General features: G+C 40.4%; 1 protein-coding gene across 4 annotated transcripts; it reads right to left on the bottom strand.

The window, feature by feature from the left end:
• Positions 1-37: 37 nt before the first annotated feature.
• Positions 38-27,969, bottom strand: tmed5 (transmembrane p24 trafficking protein 5). Of its 4 annotated transcripts, XM_067990710.1 has the most exons (6): positions 27,681-27,969; positions 20,617-20,714; positions 18,453-18,633; positions 15,865-15,975; positions 3,105-3,255; positions 38-2,764 (listed from the first exon to the last, which is right to left on the bottom strand). In XM_067990710.1, the coding sequence occupies exons 1-5, from the start codon at positions 27,846-27,848 to the stop codon at positions 3,118-3,120; spliced, it is 696 nt and encodes a 231-aa protein (XP_067846811.1). In that variant the 5' UTR covers positions 27,849-27,969; the 3' UTR covers positions 38-2,764; positions 3,105-3,117. The 4 variants fall into 4 exon arrangements, with proteins under 4 accessions (XP_067846811.1, XP_067846809.1, XP_067846813.1 ...); XM_067990708.1 differs by having other exon boundaries at positions 38-3,255; XM_067990712.1 differs by lacking the exons at positions 38-2,764; positions 3,105-3,255 and adding an exon at positions 12,514-13,287 and having other exon boundaries at positions 27,681-27,956.
• Positions 27,970-27,983: the final 14 nt, after the last annotated feature.

A 27,983-nucleotide genomic window follows, 5' to 3' on the forward strand; every position in this document is an offset into this window, starting at 1 on the left:
CTTAGCACTATACAAATGCATTAACACCAAAACGAAGTAGTACAAAGAGAAACTTTATTGAACCCCAACTTGTATACAAGTGGAAGAGCACCTCAAACAATGGTTGAGGGTACAACTTTGCCGAGTCAATGAAACAGCTCATGTTTATACAATTCAGTAGACAACGCCCACCTGTTACAGAATATGGGCGTACACATACATTCTTTATTGGCTCAGGTAGTTGGTCAATCAAGTAGTGAGCCTGCCCCCGAACACCCATAGCCATCTTGTTACCTTGCACGTAGGCCTGAGGAGATGTCAGATATCTCTTTTCTCTCGACATTCTTGTTTCTTGTTATCAGTAAGGCTGGAGCCAGTCTCAAGGCTACATGGCCGTTCACTAACTCTATTCTTATTATATTCTGTAGTCAGCTACATCCTTATCTCAAGGGAGGCCAGGCTGTGCTAGGCTTAATTATCAACATACCAAGGCTCAAACGTAATTACACAATTGTGCTTCTATGTGTGCTGTAGCTAAACCTATTATGTGAGTTAAGTGAGTTAATAAAGAGTTAATATGGTCAAGTATCCCTTCATGCACTTCCACATTCCCCCTTTTGTCCTTCATAAAGGACAATATCCTAGTAGAGCATTACCTTAGCTAGGCGTTCAAATTCTTCCTGCACCTCGTCTCCTCCCGTCTCTACATGTACCATTAAATTTGTGGGTGCTATATTTGTACCCAAATTAGACATCATAGCACAGCAACATTTAAGTAAGCAATAAGCTATAAGAATTATAACAACGAATATGACTAAACCTTGAACTAGAGAAGTCCCAATAGAACCCAGCCATCCTGTTGCCCAGCCCCAAAGAATGAACGAAGGGGGCTGCTTGAGTTTCTCAATTTAAGAAAGCATTTACGTGCAGTTCCCTTGAAACGCGATTGGTTCTACTTGCAGTGGGGGTTGTAATTTGATTATCCCCTTAAACTACAGGTAAATTTTCCCTTCTCGAGTGTTTGAACAGCAACTCATATTAATTTATCTTATCAATTCCAATTTCACAAACAAATTATGTCCAGGCTTTATGGTTTTACAGTAGAGACAGAAGTCCTTGTAATTACTCTTGGCAAAACGTTTTCAAAAGAGGAAAAGCAACTTGGATCAAGGCTGATGATTGCTTTTCCTCCTCTATGTAATTTTGAATTTTTGATAGGGCTTAAGTCTAGGTCAAAAACATCACCACACAGTGATATTTGGTACCTGCTGATCTCTGCAGATAAGGTCTTAAATTCTTAACAACATTGGATGTTCCCGCACCAATACTTCACCAGCAAAGATTGCTCCGTAACTTTGTGAAGCCATTTTTATGTCAAAGAACTACTCTTGGTAATCCTGCACCACCAACACTCAGGCGATCCCGAAAACCATAGTCCCCTGTTTTAAAAAGAAACACAGAAAATCCATTGTGGATCTTCTTGAGAGCCCAAGGGGTTAAAAACAACAAACAATTCATTAATTTTCTTCTGTCACCCTTTATCCCGGGACCAGAGAGGACTCCACACATGTTTCCATGAATGAATCTAATTACCTCACTGCAGGAGGAATAGTCAGCAAAGGGAGCACAAAATTCTGCCCAATATTTCCTTCTATCACATGGGGAAATATCCACTTACATTAAGAAACTTATTTTAAACAACTGCAAAAGTTGTTGCTTGGTGAATTAAAAACAGATGTTGGTGTCCTTGGAAAGGGCTAACTTCTTTGCAGAAATATAAACAACTCACGCAGCGTGGGTCAACGCAGCGTTCAAATAATTTTAAAAAAAAAGCCTTGTATGGGGACTTCTTACAGTGGGACACGTGTATCCACGTCGGTCGTTCCTTCACTTTCACGGCGGTGTTTGTTGTGAGGAGTACTTGATAGGGTCCTTCAAACCGGGGCTGGAGTCCATTCTTTCGCTTAAAGATCTGTTCAGCATTTTTAATAGTTGTTCCATTTGATGTCAGGAATCCACACAATTTCCAAATCTGTCCATAATCATGTGCAACGCCGAATGCATATCGTGAGTCTGTGTAAATGGTGGCTGTTTTCCCAGTAGCAACAGTACAGGCTCGTGTGAGGGCGAACAGTTCTGCCTGTTGTGCTGAAAAGGTGGGTGGTAGTGAATAGGCTTCTATAGCAAAATGGTCATCAACAATCGCATAGCCTGCACGAGGGGACCCTTCTTCGTCTCGCAATGCTGACCCATCGACATAGAGGTTTAATTCACAGTTCGAAATAGGTTGTTTGGAAAGGTCAATTCGTGGCTTGGTTACTAGCTGAGTTACTGCCTCGCAGCAGTGTGGTGAGCCGTCTTCTTCAGTAGGCAGCAGAGTAGCTGGATTCAGGGTAGTACAGCGTTGTATAGTAAGATTAGGATTTGACAACAGTTCCACTTCGTACCTGCTGCTTCTAGCAGTAGTGATGTGTTGGGTAGCACATCGTGTCAGCAGGATTTCCATCGAATGGGGCACATACAAGGTGGTTCGATGGTTGAGTGTAATGGTCTGTGCTTTCTCTACTACGATCCTGGACATTCTTTAGAATGGACGTTAATTGGGGCATAATTTTGTGTCTCCAATCTAGGCATATCAAAGTCAGTGGGTCTTTTAATTCTGGTCGGAGTCCGTTAACGAGTGGCACTTGGTATGCGTCTTTGGCCATACCAGAACACTGGTCAAAAATATTTTCCATTCTTTCCATATAATCCTCAACATCCTCATCTTTCCTTTGACTGGTTTCTGTAATGACGCAATAATCAAGGCCTATCTTAACTCTATTGCAATTCTATACTGGATAATTCAGCTGATCGGACAAGACGTCATGTGTTCTCTACACCTACTTTAGGGTCCTGGCCTTCACGTGGGGTTAAAACCCTCTTAATAACCAGCTCAGGCTAGGTGTGTGAGAGGAACGTCTGCAATTGGTTGGATCAGCTGACTTACACAAGATTCTTGTATATTTTAATTCTACGCAACATTAACACCAGTCTGCGTTTGTCGCCACTACAGACTTGTTCAAATTACAATTTCACTCAGTTTCGAATATTAATTTTACTCTAAACGTCTGTAACTTTGTTACCGGTTTCACAGATCTACTTCGCTATTGTTCTCTCTCGGCCCGTTACTACAACACCGTAGCTGACAATATCGAGTAATCTGACAAGTTCCTTTTCCCCTCCGTTTTCTCCTTGTCGATACGAAACACATTTCCTATGATCGCCTTCCAATTCCTATAGGCAAACAGAAGAATTAGACACGTCAGTTAATGCATATACTTACTAATCGCAGTGCATCCGCAGCTTGCACAGAACACCTAGTTGTAATAACAACCTGTGTCCGTACTTACTGGGGATCACAAGCGCTCTCGATGGAACCTCCATGAAACTGTCGAAACTTAACACGATACAAATGCATTAACGCCCAAACAAAGTAGTACAAAGAGAAACTTTATTGAACCCCAACTTGTATACAAGTGGAAGAGCACCTCAAACAATGGTTGAGGGTACAACTTCGCCAAGTCAATGAAACAGCTCATGTTTATACAATTCAGTAGACAACGCCCACCTGTTACAGAATATGGGCGTACACATACATTCTTTATTGGCTCAGGTAGTTGGTCAATCAAGTAGTGAGCCTGCCCCCGAACACCCATAGCCATCTTGTTACCTTGCACGTAGGCCTGAGCAGATGTCAGTTATCTCTTTTCTCTCTACATTCTTGTTTCTTGTTATCAGTAAGGCTGGAGCCAGTCTCAAGGCTACATGGCCGTTCACTAACTCTATTCTTATTATATTCTGTAGTCAGCTACATTCTTATCTCAAGGGAGGCCAGGCTGTGCTAGGCTTAATTATCAACATACCAAGGCTCAAATGTAATTACACAATTGTGCTTCTATGTGTGCTGTAGCTAAACCTATTATGTGAGTTAAGTGAGTTAATAAAGAGTTAATATGGTCAAGTATCCCTTCATGCACTTCCACACTACCAAACCCACAACACGTTACAGCTGAGCCTGATCCAGACACGTCCAATGGTTCACACAAGCGCACACCTCCAGCAGAATTTGCTCAATAGCTCTCAGGAGTGGGAACCCCAAGTTTCCCCTCCCTTACCGAGGGGCCCTCAAGTCAATGGTAGTATCCTTACTGCTGCTTGACTTAGATCAGCTAACTCAACACAGACCAGAGATTGAATCTGGGACCTTCCTGATCTGTATGGCTCAGCTACTAACTGGATAAACCCACTGAGCCATTGGGAGAGCTGATATATTTGATCTATAATTTAAAGAACTTAGATCACAATATAATGAAGATGACCATAATTACATTGCTTTTTGAACCTTCTGTTAGGAACTTTAATTCAGATACATTATTTGAATGACCTCATGAAACGTAAGCAATTTCCCAATCCTTGATCGAGATCAAAAGTGTTCTCCGTTCACTGCTTTGCCATATCATATTCCATTATCAAACTAAATAGAACACAACAGCATGTAGGGTGTCACTCTTGAATTAGTTACCAAGAGAACCATGAGAGAGGTATCCCTCTGAATTTTCCCATCTTCCCTATAGGTATCTTGCCGTGATACCTTTCCAGAAGGCTGGATGAGATCAAGGGGTCACTGTCTGGATAACTGCCGATGGGAACCTGAACCGTACCATTTTATGGATCACTTTGTAACCTGCACCACAAAGAACATTCATTCATTCCAGCTCCTGGTATTAATTCAGGTACTGGAAAATCTCACCAGTCTTGATGGAAGACCATGCTGGGCCTTGAACGGAGGCTTGTATATAACTGAAGGCTTACAGTCCATTGTTAATTATTGTTAATACTCTATCACCCACTCCAATGAACCAGGGTATCTGTTCCAATCCCATTCCAGCGGGGTAGTAAAACCTTCATTTAAGAATACTGCTAGCACAACTTGAATGGAGAAGCATCTTCCAGTGGCAAACTACTGGTTAAAATCTTCCAATCAAAGAAAGGATGGAAAGATTTCCCAGCTGAAATCCATGTCCATTGGGGACAAGACTCCAGTCATTCCAAAAATATTAACACAGTAGTATGAAGAGCAGCTTCAAGTTATGCTTAATGGTGCTGTTCATTCCACATTGCAAAATTGGGAGTGCCTGGATAAACTGCTGATAAACATAAAATGCCCACATTAACAGTAAGATATAGGGGGTTTAGGCCAAGCACAAACCTTCAGAAATAGATCAATAATCAATCTGCTGTCCTCCGAAATTGCCCCCATCTCAATTGTTAAACCTTTTAGGTGGGAGGTTGGCATTCACTGATGTATGTTACTTTGCAAATATATTTGGTTCAGTAATACAGTGCTGAGCACACATCCTCACTTTAATGGAGATAATAGAGTCAAGGTTATATTTAGAATGGAAAAGTCCTGCATTTATAGTTTAGCTGTATTTTGGTAACCTGGGAAGCCCCACTTCTTGAGCAGGGAATTTACTCCTATAAAATTCAGTTAATGCATTCTTTAATGTGGAATCAATCTTGTGAGGGACTAATCCACATTATAAAATGGATTAAGCTCATTTAACAGGGGTTGAGATACAGCAATTTGGAAAAGTACACCTGTTCCTGGGACAGGCACGACACAGCAAATTGTATCAGTCCTGGAACTGAAACCATGCTGAGCCCAGTGGCACTGCACAAAAGAAAAAAAAAGGAATTGCATTTACGTAGCACCTTTATCACATCTTTCGAATGTCTCAAAGTACTTTATGTACAATGCATTGCTTTGAAGTGCAGTGACTGCTGTTATGTAGGCACTTAAGAGTGTCCTCTGAAATTGAATGACACAGACCGGACATGTTCTAAAGATAGGAACAGTAACATTATCTATCACAGTCTATTAATTCCCTTTCTTAGGCTGACGGCTATTTCCATCCACATCACTTGATTTTAGTTCAAATATGTGCGATCCTCCCTCTGGGACACGGAGCTCTCGTGAAATGCCCCATTAATTCCTTAGTCCTAATTGGTACTTAAAATCTCCACAAACATCTGATTTATTTAAAACGCACACAGACACACCTACAGCTCTGTAATATTATAGAGCCAGTAGTTAGAACAGGGATGGAATGTAACAGGTCTGCACACATTGGGCATGATTACTGCATATGCGTGAATTTCAAGTTATAAATTCTCTCAGACTTGTATGTAATTATCCCACTTAAAATAAACACTTTCAGCAAGTGTCCTCTATCATTTATCTGGTATCCACGCTAAATGTAGCCTGAAAGTTTCATCACAGATCTGTGGCCCCTGTCTGCTACCATTTCTTTCCAGAATGTTACTGTAGTTTGAGCTGGGACTCTCCTAAGGTTTGTTAAGTGCATGGAATTTGATGCCGGAACCGGTGAATTTTGACACCTGGCTATGGCAGTGGGAGGATTAGATAGTTCCTTTGAGAACCATCTGATCCCATCCATTTGTTCACAGTACCAATATAAATCAACAGACGCAACCAAGAGACCCATAATGACAAACTGATAGACGGACTCTTTTGGAGGTCACTTTGGGTTATGTTGCGAGGCTAACTGACATAAGACTAATCACTAAGGGTCACTTTTTCAAATAGTTGGCAGGCAGGGGTGGGGGCACATGTTTGGCAGGGTCTGCACTACCCATTCTTCGGTTCCATGTTGGATTTATCACAACAAACAGGTTAGCCAAGTACACTGTGTATTGAATGTTAACAGAACCTGCAGCTGTACTGACACTGGTATAGACGCTAACTGATCAAATTCCTCAGGTCTGCAAATTTGATCTGAAAGTGAAAAGTCTGGAAATTAGAGGAGGGAGTAAAACACCAATGGTCTGTTTTTACCAGACCTATATTTGGCAGCTACAAGAAAAAATGATAGTATTGCCAGATCGGTTAAAAAAGGGATAGAATTCACTTACACCTTTTCTTACTCATCCAGCCAGAACCTATTAAAAATAATGCAAATTCCTGGCAGTTCAACACAATGACTCCAGAATAACTCAAATTCATATTCTGGAATTCCCTCCCCAAACCTCTTTGCCTCTCTCTCCCCCTTTAAGATGCTGCTTAAAACCTGCCTCTTTGACCAAGCATTTGGTCACCTGTCCCAATGTCTCCTTCTTTGGCTCGCTGTCAGTTTTTTGTCTGATCACGCTCCTGTGAAGCACCTTGGGATGTTTTATTATGTTAAAGGCGCTATATAAATGCAAGTTGCTGTTGTTGTAAAGAGGCTTAGATAGCAGTAGATTTGAACTTGCAAGACAAAATTTCAGTGTGGGATTATTGTCCTTGATTAATTTTGTGGGTTAGGAGTAAAGTGTCTTTGCTACTTCGAAGGATAATTAGTCAAGTCATTGAAAAGTTGGCAGAACATAACAGGACCTCCTAAAATGTGTTTTTAAAAAAATTTCAGGAGGACTTTCATAAGGCTGTGCATTCTTCCGTGACTATATTTGTGCTGTGATTGTTTTCGAGACTGAAAGTTATCTTTTCTGATTATGCCCTCTTAGCTTGTAGACTCCGAATAGGAACATATATTTGGGAGACCTTTTCCACTTAATTTTCCAGCCACTCAAATTAGTGACCAAAAATGTATGGGATGCGAATGTGGGATTTGCTGATATGCATTCCCTATGGGTTAGGCTCCACGCTACAAGTGGAAAATTACCTCTTTATTGTCGAGTCACACCCACAGCAAAGGCAGCAGCAACTAGGGCCTGCTGCAGAAAAGAATGAACTCCTGTGCAAGTATATTTTGCCAAAATCTGGAGGGCCGATGACAATTCCCAGCAAGAATTGTTTGATTTGGAAAAAAAAATGCCAAGCATATTGGTGATGCAAGTTTTTTTAAATTTATGAGTGGATAATTTGAATGTCAAGGACAATCTTCTATGGAAGCAGAGTACATGGCATCAGGAATACAATTACAATTACATTTAGGAAATTGTGGATTAGGCTGCCACCTGGTGCCATAAAAATGAAGTCACTGCATTCAAAAGAGATTTATCAGATTCCCAATTTTGTGAGCACAGTGAGGAAATTTTGGGGATGGAAAATGATTTTAAAAAAAAGTCGGTTTAGATTCTGAAACATGTTTTGAATGATGAAGTGAACTATGCAGCATTTTCTCATTCTCACAACTAGATGGCCCACTTTCAACTATTGAATCTAGAGAGATTGTGAACTTTGCTTGTGGTGTAGGGGGTTAAGGTGGCAGGGAGGTCACGCCACGTTCCCGACCTATTCCCGCCCCTGCCGTCTTAACTCGCCAGAAAACAGACGCGGGAGGGCTGCCCGCACGGGGCAGGTAGGTGCGCACTTTACATGGATGGATTGAATGGATAGCAAGCTGGCTACAAAACAGAAAGCAGAGAGTAGGAGCTAAGGGTAACTACTCAGACTGTCAAAAGGTTGGAAGTGGTGTTCCACGAGGATCGGTGCTGGGACCACTGTTGTTCACAATTTAATTAATGATTTGGATTCCGGAATCGGAAGTATAATTTCAAAATTTGCGGACACCACCAAATTGGGGTGTGTGGTTAATACAAAGGAAGAATGCGTCAAAATGCAAGAGGACATTAATAAACATTGCAGAATGGGCATGTAATTGGCAAATGAATTTTCTGTAGAAAAGAGAGGCTAAGGGGTGACCTGATGGAGGTCTTTAAGTGGGGGAGTCCAAAACTAAAGATCATAAATATAAAATAGTCACTAATAAATCTAGTAGGGAATTCAGGAGAAACTTCTTTACCCAAAGAGTGGTAAGAATGTGGAACACGCTACCGCAAGGAGTAGTTGAGGCAAATAGCATAGACACATTTAAGGGGAAGCTAGATAAGCTAGATAAAACACTGGTTCGGCTAGTATTGTGTTCAATTCTGGGTACTGCACTTTAGGAATGATGTGAAGGCCTTAGAGAGGGTGCAGAAAAGATTTACTAAAATGGTTCCAGGGATGAGGGACTTCAGTTACGTGGATAGACTAGAGAAGCTGGGGTTGTTCTCCATAGAGCAGAGAAAGTTGAGAGGAAATTTGATAGAGGTGTTTAAAATCATGAGGGGTCGAGACAGAGTAGATAGAGAGAAACTGTTCCCATTGGCAGAAGGGTCACGAACCAAAGGAGATTGGTAAAAGAACCAAAGACGACATGAGGAAAAACTTTTTTATGCAGCAAGTGGTTATGATCTGGAATGCACTGCCTTAAAGGGTGGTGGAGGCAGATTCAATCGTGGCTTTCAAAAGGGAATTGGATAAATACTTGGAGGAAAAAATGTTTGCAGGGCTACAGGGAAAAGGCGGGGGAGTGGGACTAGCTGGATTGTTCTTGCAGAGAGCTGGCATGGGCTCGACGGGCCGAATGGCCTCCTGTGCTGGAGCCATTCTGTGATTCTAATAGAAGGGTGTCCTGATAGGGTTAGATGAAGTAGGGTGGGAGGAGGCTCATGCGGAGCATAAACACCAGCATGGATCAGTTGGGCCGAACAGCCTGTTTCTGTGCTGCGGTTTCGATGTGACTCAATGTACTTTACATTGAAAAGTCATGGCCGCAGTGCCGTTTTAACTAAAATATTTAGGAGGCACACACGGGCCAAACCCGACAGTGGGATCTGGCGGGAGTCAGCAGAGCAGCCGGAAAAGGCCATGGTAATTATATAAATGTAACTTTTTGGAGGATTCCTTGTATGCCAACATAGGCAGGAGTGCAGGAGTACTTACCATGGCCTTCAGCCTTGCCGCACCAGTGCTTCTTGCCCTTGTTACATCTATTGTTTGCAGCTCCATCTTGCCAAGGACCTGGATGTTTGTTGGCCCTCTCCTTCCACCACCACCAACCCCCCCCCACCACCACCACCAACCCCCCCCCCCCCCCCCAAACCCAGAGTTCTGGTCCTTTCCCTTGTGTTGTGAGCCAGCTTCTCCTGCAGAGACAGAATTAGTGAGTGGCTTTTCAAAAGGGTTGTGCAGCTGTGTGGGACATCTTCATATAGTGTGCATACTGAGAGGGAGAAGCAGCAAGTTGGGGAGGCGATCATTTGCAAGAAATTGGCTGTACTGTCAGCTGAGAAAGCAGTTAGCAGAGAGTAATGTTTGGTCGTCACCACCAGGTAAAAGTAGAATGTTGTTAGTGGCTGTTGAGAGCAGCAAGCATTGGCTGTGTGTGTGTGTGTGTGGTTTAAATGAGAAGGAATGTTGGTATAATGTCCCCTTGTGATTGTTGGAGCATGCTCCGAGTGCTGATGGATGGGGAGAGGGACGGAGTGCTGTGGCCAGGTATCATGCAGAAAAATGGAGATAGAAAAGACCTTGGGCCAGATTTTGCTGTCAAAATAACAGTGAAACTAATGGCACTCACTGCTATTTATGCGCAAATGGTACAGCAACTTCAGGCGAGGGGCAGATGCGTGGTTAAACGCGGATATCCAAAAGTTGCTGTCCGAGATGTGTCGCTCCGCTGTTGGCGAGATGCCATTTTCACGAAGCTGTCTGCCTCACAATTGAAATGCATTGAACGGTGTGAAGCTGCTGTATTTGCATGGTAAATACGAACTAAACTCACCAGAGATTAGTGGAGTCCACTTCAGTCTAAGTACCCTTTTAATTATGTAATAAGTGTTAATTACTACAAGTCAACCTCTCTGGTACTGAAAATTAACTATTACAAGTGTGGAGTCTCATTCCTTCAGGTTTTAATTGTTGTTAGAGGTTTTAAAAATGTCAAATTTGAAATTTTTTATTTACTTTTCCTTTCTGTCTCTTTCTCTCTCTCTCTCTCTCTCTTAATCCAATCTTTCTTTCCCGCTCTTTATTTCTATTTCTGTACCTGATTTGACATTGAATTCACCCACTCTAATTTATACTTCCTACTCAGTCCTTATGCTGTTAATGTCACAATCCTTCAATCTGATTGATTGAGGAGATACAGAGTTGCATGCCCTTTTCACTCAGATCCCAGATGCCCTGTTTCCCTCGCTGTGACGTTAGCAGCTTGTACGTTCAGAGACTTGCTATGCAAAAAAAATTTAATAGCTAAACGGGCAAGGGCAAGTCTAACTAATGGCAGACGCTGTTAGATACCCTGCTCCAGCAAATTATGGCCCCTCGAGCTCGGTCTTGCTGTCTGGTCAAGTCGCTGAAGAGCTTCCGGCACTAAATCCCCATCCTGGGACTGATAGTATGGGCATTTACAATACCTGCCGCCTCTCTCCAAGCCTGCTGTGGCGTTTGTTTGGGCACCTTCCTGCCATCTGAGGGGAGCAGTAGCTCCTTGCATGCCCTCACTGGCTCCACAAACCCATCTGTCGCTGGATCAGAGAAACGAGGTGCTCTTGCCCGAGACATTTTGCAACAAAACAAATTCAGCTGATTTGAACACCTCACTTATCGGGCAATCAGCGCAATTTCAGCAGTGACAGATGTTGTCAGACAGGTGGTCATCTTGCCCCACCCACCACCTGGAGTTAAAATCTACCCTAACGTCTTTAACTGCTACAAGGTGTCTATTTTGCCCTGTGCTAGCATGTTATGAATTCTGATTTTCAGGTTTTATTTTTTCACGGTGAAATTAGCTGGCAGAAAATAGATGCTTTTCTGGTTCAAAAATAAAAAACGTTCATAATGGGAAAACTTCATGTTCCGAAGGGACAAATATCCAAAATGTTTCAGCAAGACAGTTTTGGAAGGGATAAAAATCCAGGTGCAATTACAACATAATTGTTTGTCAGCTTGGCTAGGATTTGGATTTTCAATTCCAGCAGAGAGCTGCGCATGCGAGTTTAATCACATATAGACCACTGCTCCTGGACATTAAATTTTGAATGTAGTGAGCACGTAAGCAGGAGTTCCTGAGTTCTCAGTCCACTTAAATAAGTCCTGGGTAACTTTGTAAATTGTCCAAGAGGGTCAAAGGACCTGCTGAGCACTTAGTAAACCCACTTATAATTTACACTGGTGTCAAAGATGGTTTCCCCCAGCGCAGTTAACGCCACTCTTCCACAGCCTGGTTAGGACCCAACTCCAAAGTTACACAGCATTTTGCGTCACCGAGAAACAGAAACTACCTGGCAGAAAAGTTAAAGTTGCAGTATAAATGCACTCAATGTAATGCTAAAAGGATGCACCATTAGTTGTATTCCCAATGCCCCCTTCCCCATCAAACTTTGTTCAGCTGTTCCTTTGTGACACAGATGACTGAAGTTGCATTCTATGTTGATGCTGTCCTTAGGTATGAAGAATAGATGATGAAGAGCAAACATGGGGAAGCAGCTCAAACTGCAAACTGCAATAAGCCAACAAAGTTTCTAGGTTTTCATTAGATTTATCCCTAGCTTCAGAATTCTTTCTTCGGAAGGTCCAACCCAAAAATGAGATGTATTTAGGAGAAAGTTTTTATATCCAGCCACAAGTTTGATTGAGTCACCCTAAAAAGATTTATTCTTCAAATAACAATTAAACCAACTGAAGAGAATGAGATGAAACATGATTAAGTTCACTTTATTTCCGATGCCTGAAGCAAATACAACAGTAAGTCTTCCATATAACAAAGCATACTGTTCAAAGATTTGTACAAGACAGTGGAACAATGTATTTGGTCTTGTTGGCTCAGTCTCATTTGCAATGTTTCAGCCAACCAGAGAATTTGCAACTTTTTGCAATTTATTTGAATGGACGTTTAGATTGGAAGCACATTAGAAATGTAATCAAACACTATTATAAATAGGCTTCAAACATGCTCACGTATGATTGTGGCTTTATTAGTGTCTCTGTTATAGAGTTACATATTTTTAATTTTAAAAAACTGCACAATGTTCTTCTATTTAGGTTCTAGATTTCAGTTTCCAAAATGTTATTTGGTGCAAAATGTGCATGAGACACAGGAAAATTTCAAGATTCTCTTGTTCAGCTGACAGTTATAGAAGTTTGAATTGATGGAAATCTACAGTACCAACAGACTTATCAGTGAATTTGCAAGCCACAATACTTGGCAATCAAGTTTCAGATCAGAGATATTACTGCCTGACATACCTCTAGTATTTTGACCTAATTCACAGTGTATATATTCAGATTTTGACGACCATTCCTATTATATGTAAGGCTGATTATAAATAAGCTTTTGTCTCTATTGATCTATTGCATATAACGTGATTCCTCTGCAATTATAGCCAGTTGTCAGATGTGTTCTGTAGCATCAACTCTCTCTCTGCTTGCTGGTCACATCAAGTACAAGTTGTATATAAAAAAACATCGAGGCACTTTTAAAAAAAAAGTTCAGTCTCTGGAATAAATCTACAACATTGTGATAGCTTTGAACAAATGTAAAGCTTTTTTGTTTCCTGTATATTCAATGAAACATGTTTTCTATACCCAAGGAACATAGGATCCTATCCTAGTTTTAAAAAAGCATCACCAGAATTATTTGAAACGGTTAATTTAAAATCATAAAACAAAAAACTTCATGACCCCTGAAATTTAGTACCACGCTAACAAACTTTTCACTGTAGGCTAAAGGGGTTAACCAGTCTACTAGAGTCTACAGTGGTCATAGGCGAGGTGGACTGTTAGGAATTCAGACAGGTTAAAGGTACGGGACTTAACACAATGTAAAACTGAGTGCTACAACCAAGATTACAAGCACCTTTGAAATCATCACTGCAATTTTGCTTTTTATTAACATGATCTTCTTGCACATAGTGCAACCCAGCCCTTTTATAGACACAAGGAGAGGTGGGCTACCAAAACAAAAATCTTTCCCCACAATCATTACTAGTAGACAGACATTATGTTCCTTTCCTTAGTCAAGTTTCTATACAATATCACTAGATGGTCGGACTCAGACCATGTTTCTTTCTGGCTCTTGGTTTCTATTTATTCTTCTGACCACATAGCAGCAGCTCTAAAGTAGAACAATTCAATGTGGGATAAAACTCAACAGCTATTGTGGGGTTTTCAACAGTTTTTAGTCAATTTAAATTGGGTTTCCACACACTTAGTATAGCAGACTCGTGGTGCTTATATATTAAAAGAGTGCAGCCAAAGCAACATGCTTGGGTCTTCCGTCATCCGTTGCACTCTACAGCATGAATGCCTCCAAGCTCATAAAACCGACAGCATTGTAGACACTGTGTTGGATTAAGAGAGTCTGATTCATGAAAGTAAAGGGGGGTGGGGGGGTGGGATGGGGAGTTAATCTCCAACGTTTCCAATAATTCAGCAGCTGGGTCTTGGTGTTCCACAATGGAGCCCACCATTACCAGCACCTGACCAAAAGTAAAAGGGGACGAGTGTTGCATGCAGCTTGCTCTCCCTAGAGAGGAGAAAAACAACTAGGCAATAGAAAATTGCCTTCAAAGACTTTTCAAAGCCACTATCCTTAACAGCTACACAGGTTTGTCCCATTGTTTAGTTTCATTACAAAACCATTTATGTGGGAGAAATTAAAATGGTTTAAATCACACTTGAATTAATAAAATAACATATTTTGAAGAATCCAAGCAAATAGTTTACCAGGAAACAACAATGAAGGTGTTTACAAATAATACTGCTTCCATTTTAAGTACACAGACACATAACTAGATTTTCTATGAAATTACAAATACTTTGTCTCGGCCACATTCTTCCTGAAGCCGCAATTAATCTAAAGCATATCTGATAAGTAAGGCAGATTATAACATCAACCATCTTTTTCTCTCCCACAAGAGCGAGAGATAAAAAGTTAACCCCAAAACAAGAGAGGTCAGATCGTTGAGACCCCACTGAAACACTCTAGAACAGAGTGCATTCTTTAATGTTTGCAGTCTCATTGAATCTTTGCAAGTGTTAAAGTCAGTCAGGGAAAAAAGTCAGTCGGGTGTTTGTTTCTTTATATTTTGGATTCAAGTGTTTCCAATCCAAATATTGCATGGATTAATCAAATGACTAGGCCAGATTTGAAATCCAAGCGGTTCCAGATTGCACCATCACAGTTTCTGTTAAGAACAGGTTGTCCTTTTTTTGTGCATAAGCATTTGATAACATTTTACATAATTTCTGCAGTGTGTAAACTTTTGTGGTAACATTAAATCAAATTCTTTTAAAAATATATGGCCGACCTAGTAGTCAGAAAGTTGATTTGTACTTTGGCCCCAGTCAGTAATTATCACTACTTCAACAGTGATGTTGCTGTGTGGAGTGAGAAATGCTCAGGTACAATTCACAGTGCACCGTTACTCATATGTAACAGGAGACTGGCCGTTTTGTTTTAAAAGTCTCCATTACACTTGAGTAAAGAGGCTCAGGTATTCAAGTCAAAGTATGTCACATATATGCACTAAACCATTCCACAAATGACATCACAACCTGGATACCTAGTACATAAACCACCTCTGTCCAAAGCAGCTTGCAGAATATGGCAGATAGCCTATGCTGATGAACCCAGCATTTCTCCTCTCACCAGTGTGTCAGCATAGACCACCAGTTTGTTTGGCAGCGATTTTAAGGCTTTAAGTTCTTAGTTTGCACACCAACAGTATTACAGTTCAGACATATCCATTTGTTCTCCCAAAAGATTACAATTATGCTCCTCTAATTTGACCATAATGTTGCTTGGTTAACAACCTATCGAACATTGTAAATTTTTAAAAAAATTATAAAGGAAATCCCTGTATACACCAAAGAAAAGAAATGCTGTGCCCTTCCAGACACCATCTTGTGCTATGGTGTACCAATCAATCACTTCCCAGGTGCTACGTTCGGCTTCTTCTGTTGTTATTGAATAAGCTTTTCAACATGTACACCTGAAGACATGACACCATGAGCATCACAGCCAGGTTCACCGTTGACCAGAAATTTACCCGATCATAATTGCCTTCTTGCAGGTTCCGATCACGTGCCTCGAAGGCTCGAAGCAGCCCCTGAATCTGGTTGCTTTTACTAAGTCTGCCCTTCACGTTGTTTATAGATTCCTAAATTTAAAAAAAATCACATTTCAGAACACAAACAATCGAGTTACAACAGAAGAGCTGCATAAAGAGTTAAAACAGTGGTAGAAGTTTGACACGGCAATTCTACTTCTATTGATCAACATTATTTCTGAAAATAAAATATTCTATAGTTTAAAGAAAAGCTCTGTAATCTTTAATTTTTCCACAATGTCAAGGTTTTATTTAATTTCACTGGCCCACAGCTCTTCTCTCCCAAAAAAGCAAGATGACCTAATTCTCCAGATAGTGATACTTCAGGTTGGCTGATTACCACCCTCAATATTGAACACAACCTCAGTTGCATCAGTAGTGATTTACTCGTTTTTTCAATTGAAATGCACGAAATAAAACAAGAGACTTGGGATATCGGTACAATGCTACCATTATTTGAAAGAAGTAACTAGAAATGTAAGCAAGGTTCACACAAATTCTACCCTCTCCAATTTTGTTATTGCCATTCTTTTTATTACTTTAAGCATAACATACACTGGTACAATATTTGCCCTATAGTGCCTTTCCAAAGCGAAGTTTTCGTCAGATTCCCACTATCACAGCAGCGGGAAACAGAAGTTTAATCCTCCATTGCCATATTACTGATCTTAGTCACACAGCAATACAGGGAGTGCTGTTAACAAGCAAATGACATGCATCTCCGAGCAGCTGACTCAGAGCAGCATTGACAGGATCCTGGGAGCACCTGCTGAGCATATAAAAAAGGATCCATACCAGTTTTTCTACTCTGCCTTATTGGTTTTCTCCTTCCACACATTATTCCCTGACCAGGGCCTGATCATGGGACCATCCTGCTTGATCTGTAGAGCTGAATCCCACATCACAGTGTATTTACCCACTGAGCCATTTCAAGGAGCAGGTAAAAGAAAACAAATCAGTATTCAATGCTGAAATTTTTTTTAAAAACAGAAGTACACAGCAATAGTACATTCCAACTTAAATGTCGGCACATTTCTGGTACATAATGGACTCTGTATACATTATTATACAACATGCGTACACTTATTTAAGTTCAAATTGATCTTTAGCAACTTGCATGTTTGGAATAGCTGAGATGTAGGTTTATTTTGAGCCACTGTTACTACATTGAGAGATTCAGTACTTTAACGTATAGGAGTCTTGCGTTGCACAGGTTCTGTACCACATCTTCAGTAATCTTCTGATTTATTCAATGTCAGCGTTATCTGTCTTTTTATATTAAGTAGCTGCTGTTTTCCTGTTCATCATCTTGCTTTAAGGTTTATAAATTGCTTTATATATTTATTATGAGTCTGGTCACAGATGTCCTGCATAATTACTGATGCAGAATCAGTATCATTGTAAAGCTCCATTACTTGCTCACAAAAATTAGAGTCATTTTGTTTAAAATACATTTTGCTTCACTATTTAACATGCTTGGAAAACTAGGGCAGGTTATTTGTATACCAGGGAGTGAGTGGTGTGGAAAGAGTTAAAAGAAAAGTTCCACAAACATTTCTGTACGCCATGAGCATTATGGGTAGAAATCCATCAGAAAATGTGGCAGGTTTAAAACAGCTCCTTTAGTGGAAAGCAAAGACTGAACTTTGCACTTACAATTTTAGGAACACTTTGCTCCTTTATCAAATTCACACTAGGCTCTGCTTTTAAGTGGGAGGCAAGACTGGAGGCAAAATGGCACAAAATGAACATCCCTATAGCTTTATATCATTACACTCATCTAGAGCATTACAGGTTTTTTTAAAAATATATATTTTTTAAGATAACCATAAAAGATTTAACTTAGTTTATGTTAATTTACTTGTTTGAAACTTTTATCCTCTTCCTCTACTCACAATCCCTCCAGTTTGTTTTTGCGTGTGTATGGAAGCCAAAAAGTGAGGCTGGAGGAGGGGAACGGCAGCAACAGAAAGGAGAACAAGAGTTCCCCAACCATTTTTTCCATGACTTGTATCAATACTATTCCAATATCAGCCAGCACCTTACAACTTGACCAAGTTGGATGAGAGGTGGATGCACCTTCCAACTGAACAGGACAGCTTAAATTTTCTGAATCCATGCTGGTGGCAAGAAAGGCACCTCACCACTGGTGAAGACTAAGAAAATGTACCCCAATATACTGCATTCATCAGCCAAAAAACAAACAAACAATCATACAACCGAGGCAAGTGAATTCAAACTGACAAGTTAACCCTGCGATTTGAAATTGTGGCCTTCCATTTGGGAATTAAGCGGCCCTACCACTTCTGCCACTGGGATACTTGTTAAATATTTCACGTTAGCACATAATCCAACATCAGACTAACAGCACATACACAGGGAGTTTACTGGCAGTTACAATGTTGGCTAATTTCTGTTTGTGTTTCCTTGATCCATTACTCTTTTCGTTTCACCAAGAGTTGATTATATGTTGCATTATCACAATCCCAATGTAGCAGAACAAAAATCACAGGCAAACTGACACCTACTAGGATATCTTCCAGTTTCATATCAAGCAATTCCCCTCCTGGTAGAAAATCCTTCCAGCTGGTTGAGTCACCCTCAGGTTCCATGTTGTCCAGAATGAGCTCAAAGAAAACAATCTTCTCTGAGAGAGAACTAAATGTGTTGTCAAAGCAAAACATGTAGTCTCCATTCTCAGTTTCAATGCTAAAAATGGAAGAAAACGGTTCTTTTTTAAAAAAGAGGAAATATTCAAACATTTAAATATTTGAAGCTTGTTCATGAAAGATGAAACAGTCACAAAGTAATGAGGATGATGAAGGAGGTTGAAGGGAGCTATGTTTCTGTCATATCCCCTACCCCCAAAATACACTATTTTCTGCAACAATGCACTCAGCCTATTTTATAAATTGATAACATGAGTAACAAGGGAGCAGGGCCCTGTGTTTGACTAGAGAGCGAAATTTAAATCATAACTGGACAATTAAAAGCCTGGGCACAGATAGGATGGATACTAAGGAGCTTTTTCCCTTCGTTGAGGGTTCTATAACAAGGGGACATAGATTCAAGGTAAAAGGCGGGAGGTTTAGAGGGGATTTGAGAAAGAACTTTTTCACCCAGAGGGTGGTTGGAGTCTGGAACTCACTGCCTGAAAGGGTTGTGGAGGCAGGAACCCTCACAACATTCAAGAAGCATTTGGATGAGCACTTGAAATGCCATAGCATACAAGGCTGGAATATGGGATTAGAGTAGACAGGGCTTGATGGCCGGCGCGGACACGATGGGCCGAAGGGCCTCTATCCGTGCTGTATAACTCTATGACTCTAATGAAGGTTATCAATAAATACAGGCTACAGATGTTATTACAAGAAATAGGAGCAGGAGTAGGCTATACGGCCCCTCAAGCCTGCTCCGCCATTCAATAAGATCAGGGCTGATTATTTTTGTAAAACATTTCTATGTGATTGGAATATGTTTGCCCTTAATTCTTTGAGTATTAAAATAAACATCAACTTTCAATGTGTATACATTGTCATTATCACTTGTCACTATCATTTCCTGTAATGTGTGCCATCAAACATCAAACCTGGGAATGTTTATTGCAATACATCCAGGTTGACTAGCTTTGTGATCAAATGTTGCCTGAAATTTCTAATTATCCAGCAGACACAAGTGTTGAAAGTTAACTTTATTTGTTTGCGAGTTCTCATCTTATATCCTCCATGGCTCCACTCAACAACCCTATCACTGCAATCTTTTCTAGCCCTATGTCCCAGCTCACACCCTTCTCCGCTCTTGTTTTCTTCCTCCCCATCCACACTACACCATCAGTAGCAGAATCTTCATCTGAAAAGACACAGCGTTAATTCCTTCACCCTCCCCAGTCATCCACATGCTGATTTGCACTGGTTTAGAAATATACATCACAATTATCTGTTTCCTTCAAATGTGCAATTTTTTCCATCAAAAAGAGTTTGAATTCAAGTCTTTGAATTTTATATCCAACAATTCACACACATAAACTAATGAAGTGACAGAGAACCTATCCACCGTGACCATCTGGTATGAATCCCAGTGATATATTAATAGACCTAAATGTGCTTTAGACAAGCTGGAAGGAACACTTGAAGGTCCTTCTTCCTGTTGCCAAGGTATTAGCTGAAGACTGCATTAGAGCAGTGACACATGGTAACAAGAGGGAGGGAAATACACACAACTCACATTGCAGATCATGTGAACTCCTCTTGTGATTTAATGCATTGGAGTCTCATTGTGTAACTGTCATCATTGACATGTAGTCCACCACATTATCCATTTCATCTAAATGACCTTGGATCACTTGGTGATGCCTCACCGCTTCTCTGAAGTCAGCTTTAGATATTAAGATTTCTTGGAATACATTTTATAAATGAAATATTTAAATATATCTAACAATTTGTAAAGTAGAAGATACTAATATGAAAACACTTCTGAATTGATATTCTGTTAATAGGTCTACATATTTAAACATTTATGCCTCACTTCTATTATGCCATAGAGGACAAAGGTTCTGTGACATGTAACAGGTAAAGTTAATGATTGATCAGTTTAAAATTCAACCTGAATTAACTAAAAAAACAGGTCTGAAGGAAGACTAGTATTTGACAAAAATAACTCCAAGCAGAACTTCTTTTGCTACTATGTACTTACTTGTGTACCCCGTCAGATTTCCTCTGATCAAAATACAGAATGTTTCCATTTGGCGATGCAACATAGAAATCCACATCCAGTCCTGCCCCATCAATCACCTAGAGGACAGAAGGGGAAAATCAATACAGTTCTGTTCAGAATGCTACAATCAATGTATTTGATTAGTATATTGTTTAAAAAAAAACGACAACGATTTCTTTTGTTCAACCTTTTGAAAATAGGCAACAATTACAAAATTTCACTTCACAGTCTACTGGTCATGTTGAAAGCAAGATTGGTGATTTCACAGCATCATAGAAAGGTTACGGCACTGAAGGAGGCCATTTGGCCCATTGAGTCCATGCCAGCTCTATGCAAGAGCAATCCAGCTAATCCCCCTCCCCCTCCCTATCCCTGTAGCCCTGCAATTTTTTTTCCTTTCAAGTACTTATCCAGTTCCCTTTTGAAGGCCATGATTGAATCTGCCTCCACCACCCCCTCAGGCAGTGCAGTCCAGATCCTAACCACTCACTGTGTAAAAACGTTTTTCCTCATGTCTCCTTTGGTTCTTTTGCCAATCACCTTAAATCTATCACCTCTGGTTCTTGACCCTTCCACCAATGGGAACAGTTTCTCTCTATTTACCCTGTCTAGACCTTTCATGATTTTGAACACCTCTATCAAATCTCCTCGCAACCATCTCTGTTCTAAGGAAAACAACCCCAGCTTCTCCAGTCTATCCACGTAACTAAAGTCTTTCATCCCTGGAATCATTCTAGTAAATCTCTTCTGCACCCTCTAAGGCCTTCACATCTTACCTAAAGAACGGTGCCCAGAACCGGACACAATACTCCAGTTGTGGCCGAACCGGTATTTTATAAAGGTTCATGACTTCCATACTTTTGTACTCTCTGCCTCTATTTATAAAGCCCAGGATCCAGTATGCTTTTTTAACCGCTTTCTTAACCTGCACTGCCACCTTCAATGATTTGTGCACATAAACCCCCAGATCTCTCTGTTCCTGTACCCCTTTTAGAGTTGTGCCCTCTAGTTTATATTGCCTCTCCTCGTTCTTCCTACCAAAATGAATCACTTTGCATTTTTCTGCGTTAAATTTCTTCTGTCATGTGTCCGTCCATTCCTCCAGCCTGTTTATATCCTCTTGAAGTCTATCACTATCCTCCTCACTCTTTAGTACCCTTCCAAGTTTTGTGTCATCTGCAAATTTTGAAATTGTGCCCTGTACACCCAAGTCCAAGTAATTAATATATATTTTAAGAAAAGCAGTGGTCCCAGCACCGACCCCTAGGGAACACCATTGTACACCTTCCTCCAGTCCGCAAAACAACCATTCACCACTATTCTCTGTTTCCTGTCACTTAGCTAATTCTGTATCCATGTTGCTACTGCCCCCTTTATTTGATGGGCTGCAAACTTAATAAGCCTGCCATGCAGCACTTTATCAAATGCCTTTTGAAAGTCCATATACACCACATCAATTGCATTGCCCTCATCTACCCTCTCTGTTACCTCATCAAAAAACTCTATCAGGTTAGTTAAAGACAATGTGCCTTTAACAAATCCGTGCTGGCTTTCCCTAATCAATCCACACTTGTCCAAGTGACTTAAATTTGTCCCGGATTATCATTTCTAAAAGTTTCCCCACCACCCTGAGGTTAAACTGACTGGCCTATAGTTCTGGGTTTATCCTTACACCCTTTTTTGAACAAGGGTGTAACATTTGTAATTCTCCAGTCCTCTGGCACCACCCCTGTATCTACAGATTTTGGAAGATTATGGCCAGTACCTCCGTAATTTCCACCCTTACTTTCCTCAGCAACCTAGGATGCATCCCATCCGGACCGGCTGACTTATCTACTTTAAGTACAGCTAACCTTTGAAGTACCTATCAATTTTTAGCCCATCCAGTATCTCAACTTAATCTTCCTTTACTGAGACTCTGGCAGCATCTTCTTCCTTGGTAAAGACAGATGCAAAGTACTCATTTAGTACCTCGGCCATCCCCTCTGCCTCCATGTGTAGATCTCCTTTATGGTCCCTATTCGGCCCCACCCCTCCTCTTACTACCCGTTCACATGCCCATAGAAGACTTTTGAATTAGCAGTATTTTCACCAATCTACCATTTCATTCATGTAAATTATCAGGCAAAACACTGAAATCATATGGATCAAAGCAACAGTTGCAAGTAAAAGATCCCATCAGTCAAATCTGGTTGCAGATTATTACTGAGCGACTGAATATAATTTGTAGGTTATAATATTTTGTTACGTCAGATGAATACTGTACATTACAGTTGGAAACTGTAGAGCGTTAAATCATTTTTTCAAAGCATTTTCTGCACAAACCTACATAAATGCAAGTTTGTTCTTTTTATTACTTTCAACTGCTCACTCATCAAAGCCGATTTGACAACTAACCCAAAGGAGAAAGATATTCTACATAAAGTTCTTACAATGCACAGTAGATTCCCTTTGCAAACATCAACAAAAGTCAGTTAAATTTTGCTTATTAATACTGTTTTGCACCACACTATCATGGGACCTGATATTTTAGGTCGGGCAAATGCACTCCACTGATATCAGCCTCCATTAAGTAATTGTAAACAATTTTACAACACCAAGTTATAGTCCAGCAATTTTATTTTAAATTCACAAGCTTTCGGAGATTTTCTCCTTCCTCAGGTAAATGTTTCAAGATCTCCTTGAAGCCTACGCATTTATACGTAGATCATACTTAATCTCCATTAAGTAAGATCAACATCCTCCTCAATTCTGGATCCTTAGTCAGAGCAGCCAGCCTTTAGATAGTTTGCTGCAGGCCAGGTTTTGTATAATTCTGTTTTGTAAAAGGACCCACACTTTGTCCTATAACTGGAAGTGTAGAGTGAAAAATGGCACATCTTCTGAGGTATATCATGCACAGTGATAGTTTCAATATGTATTTATGGAGATGTTTTGATTTGCACTTGCAAAGAAAAGTCCCAATCAGTATTTTACTATGCTTGTGGATAAAATTATGGTGAATTATTATTTTAAAAAAAAAACTTGTTAGGGTTCCTTCAATTTAACTGAAGTACCAAAGGCTACCCATTATATTACGTATGGCATGATTTCATATTGTGGCATGTTACACATCATTTCATTGAGTTGCTTTATAGCTGCATTATCTACGTACAAATAAATATTAAATCTAAATAGCATCAATTTATTTGTAAGTTTTACAGAGTGCATAGAAACAACTGGATAGGACATTGTACAGAACAAGGACTTTGTACCGAACAAGTACAACTCACCATACCTAGAGACTGTGGACGGACGTCAGGTGATATTAAATTACTTCCATGTGATCAGTTTGCCACATCAACGATACATACATCAGTTTAAAATAATTTCAACTCCCCCCAACAAAATCCAATAGTCAAAACTCAACCTAGAAAATTAGGTCATTAGAAAGGAATTTTTAAAAGAGAGAGAGATGCAAGGAAGTTTAATGTTTTGGAATTCCAGCACGATGAGCAGGTTTGGATATAAAATAGCAAGAACTAAGATGACTTTTCCCCCCCAAATTTTAGGAGAAGTGCTACCTATCAAAGGGTTAACTTTAAACTTTGATAAATTTGACCACAAACGAAGGAACGTTTTGACGATAAGACAAGTTAAATTTGCAAAGAAAATGGGCATGTAAACTTGCAGTCAGATTATTAAAGCATTTGGAACAAGTAATTTTGCAATTCATCCAGGTTTGAAGCTTCTTGCTAAAAAGTAATGCAAAGTGTTGGGATTGCATCAGAAACAGAAGTGGCCTTTGCCCAAGGGGGATGGTGGGAAGGAAGGAGAGAAACAGCTCGCTAGTAATACCATCATTACATATTCTCAATTGTGTTTGAGGGGGTAGTTAGGAATATACCATTTAACATTGCTAAAAACTCATGGAAAACACAGTACATGTCTAGGGTATCAATTAAAACTAATGAAGGCATATTTAATAAATACATTTTTGATACAGGTGTCACAGGGCAGGGCATTTTTTAAATCTACCTGCCACATATGCAGGTTTTAAAATTTCATACTTTAATGAGTCACTATAAACTAGATCTCAAAGTTCAGTGCTGGCAAAACCTTTGAGCTATTGGACTATCTTTGAACTCTCAATGCATGGTGTTAGGTCACAATGATCCATTAAATTCTCACATGACATGCTAAAGAAAAGGCATACTATTCTCAAGAATACATTTTGCTCTCAGGTAATTAGGGGCCTGTTTTCTGTGGAGTTAATTTTGTAAACTTTCTGTAGCAGCACATTCTTCCTGTACACAGATGAATTTTCCAGAATCTATGGTTCCTTAGATTTATTGTACACGTATCTTCAGTTAATTTTGCAAGACCTTGCGCCAATGGCAGAGCCTCGTGCACAGTGGTAGCAGGTCAGAAAATTGAACATTCAACCTCAAACAATGTCTAATTTTACAAGGGTATTCTGATAACCAGTAATGAGGCAATGCTACCGGCATGAGCGGCCTCACTAAAATATTAAAATCTCTGCTTAAAGGCAAGCCACCAAATTTTAAATCTTTGGGCAAGCTCATTCACAGCACGCATCTTGCCTGTGAAAACTGAGCACACTGGTGTCGAAGCAAGTTTCTTAAAAGGCAGATGGTAGGTTGTTAAAGGCTTTTTTGCATATTCCTTTGTCTGTTGCTGCATTTTTCTCCATTATTCAATAATCCTCCATTTTAGTATGTTTGTTTTTTTTCTTTCTCATCTGTACTTCACTTCACCATTCTGGTTGCTGTTTGGAATGGTTTGATGTTACACAGAGATGGCCAGAGATGGCCACAAAATTTCAGGCTCCTTTTCAGCCAATCGATGGGCTGAGGTATAAAGATTGACATGTTTATCTCAGATGTAGCCAGGTCACCTTTTGACAGCAACTTGTATTTATATAGCACCTTTAATGCAAGACACAGGCCAAGGCACTTCACAAATTAGGTGCAAGGAAAGTGGGTGAAAGGAGAGATTAGAAGGGCTGACCTAAGGTTTGATCAAAGGGGTGAGTCTTGAGGTTCCCCCCCCCCCCAGGTGGAGAGCTGTCTGCTCCTAATAGGATGATGTGGAGATGCCGATGATGGACTGGGGTGGACAAATGTAAGGAATCTTACAACACCAGGTTATAGTCCAACAGTTTTATTTGAAAATCACAAGCTTTCAGAGATTATCTCCTTCGTCAGGTGAGTGAGTGACTCACCTGACGAAGGAGATAATCTCCGAAAGCTTGTGATTTTCAAATAAAACTGTTGGACTATAACCTGGTGTTGTAATGATAGGAGGGGACGCAGAGAAGGCCACAGGTAGAGTTTGGGAGGGGTTATGGGACTGCAGTGATATAGGCTGGGGCAAGGCCACATGGACTTAGATATGGGTAAGAATTTTAAATTACGTGTTGGCAGATTGGGAGCCAGTGTAGGTCAGTGATAATAAGGGTGATGGGTGAGCAGGATATGTGCAGCAGTTTTGCAAGTTGGAGTTTATGGAGAGTGGAGAATAGAAGGCCAGCAAGGAGAGCATTTGAGTAGTTAAATGTGGGTATGATAACTCTCAAATCATAAGTACGCAGTTTTTTCAGTGATCCGAAGTGATCACACCAAATAAGGTAACTTGCCAACAGTATTCTAAAGATTAAAGCAACTTTTCTGCATACAAATCCACTAAAGAAACCATAGAATCATAGAAAGTTACAGCATAGAAGGAGGCCATTTGGCCCATTGTGTCTGTGCCGGCCAAAAAAGAGCTATCCAGTTTAACGACTGACATCCACTTCACTTTAAAGTTTTCTTTTGGACCTCTGGTGGCATGCATCATTCATCAGATGTAACAGCACTCTACCAATTCCACACTCAAAGCAGCTGCTGGGAAACATGTAAAAGCAATTCTTGTTGACTTGCATTGTTTTCCCTCACTCCCTACAGCAAACTGTCAGCTGCACTCAAGGACCCAAAGCAGAGATCACAAACTCACTGGGATATATTGCCACTATTTCAATATACTGCAAAGAAGAGAACGCATCCTATTGTTCATCGGCAGAAAACACACCAATGCAAGATGTCCTGTCATTTCAATATATTAAAACTGCTTCCTGGGCATCCATACTTTTGCATACTGTTAAGAAAAGATTGGCAATTTATTGGAAAGCCTGGTATTGTACATCATGATTTCAATTATTGTACTTCCATTAAAACAAAAGTGAGGACTTCATTACAGATTGAACATATCAATTTCTACTAAGCATCAGCTATTGTTGGGGCAAAAAGGAAGGTCAAATAGCTGGACGGTCAAATTATACATGGCAACTTAAGAAATAGGAGCAGGAGTAGGCCATAGACCCCTCGAGCCTGCTCCGCCATTCAATAAGATCATGGCTGATCTTCGACCTCAACTCCACTTTCCCGCCTGATCTCCATATCCCTTGATTCCCTTCGTCCAAAAATCTATCCACCTCAGCCTTGAATGTACGCAACGACTGAGCATCCACAGCACCCTGGGGTAGAGAATTCCAAAGATTCATAATCCTCTGAGTGAAAAAAAATCTTCAACATTTGGCAACGGTACATTTCATAAAATTTGCAGATATATGCTATCACTGCAAAACAAAAAAAATTAAACTGATGATCTGAAATAGAATTATGTCATAACTAGCAATCAGATATGATAAATATCTACACTAGTAACAGCCACTCTGAGTTATCCAATCAACTTCAACCATGGAAGCGATGTCTCAAGCTGGCTGTTGGCAGTTAGTTGATGTTATGAAACAATTAATTTACTGGACTGGATGATCAACATCATATATATTTAAAAAATGCATTTCCTGAATGGCCAATATTAGGAAGAAGCCAAGAAAGCGAAAAAAAAAGGAAGCAGTACCCGCCGCAGACAGTGTAAGCCCAGGTACCCTCCCTTTGTAACCCCAAGGTACCGCACAACATGGTGAGCATTTTATTGCGAAACATCACAATCCCGATGATTTAAAACAAACTTTTTAACAGAGAAGCTCGTTGGTCGCCAACCTGATACTCAATTTCCAAGGTGGCATCTTTCTTCATAGTTTGGTAGAAACATTCCTTCTGCCCCGCCGGCAGAGTGAAAGTGAAATCGCTGTCAAAGGACTGGGGGAAACTAAGTGAAACTTTCGCCAAATGACAGAAAACCAAGAGTAAACAGAACATCACGCCCATCGTTAACGGTGTGGAGGGAGGCGAGAGGGAAGAGGGTGGGGGGGGGGGGGGGGGGGGTGTTGGGGACGAGATAACAGCTGAGCGCCGGCCCGGGCCGTACAAGCGCTCGCGAGCCGACACTCGCTCACGAGTCTG

The sequence above is a fragment of the Heptranchias perlo genome, chromosome 9 (assembly GCF_035084215.1).
Source record: "Heptranchias perlo isolate sHepPer1 chromosome 9, sHepPer1.hap1, whole genome shotgun sequence".
Classification (NCBI taxonomy): Eukaryota; Metazoa; Chordata; class Chondrichthyes; order Hexanchiformes; family Hexanchidae; genus Heptranchias; species Heptranchias perlo.

Excerpts from the sequence above, each read along its gene's own strand:
- tmed5 (XM_067990710.1), bottom strand. The coding sequence starts at position 27,848 with ATGGGCGTGATGTTCTGTTTACTCTTGGTTTTCTGTCATTTGGCGAAA. Across the intron at positions 20,715-27,680 it reads CCTTGGAAATTGAGTATCAG|GTGATTGATGGGGCAGGACT; the intron begins GTTGGCGACCAA and ends TCTGTCCTCTAG. Across the intron at positions 18,634-20,616 it reads AAATCTGACGGGGTACACAA|CATTGAAACTGAGAATGGAG; the intron begins GTAAGTACATAG and ends TTCCATTTTTAG.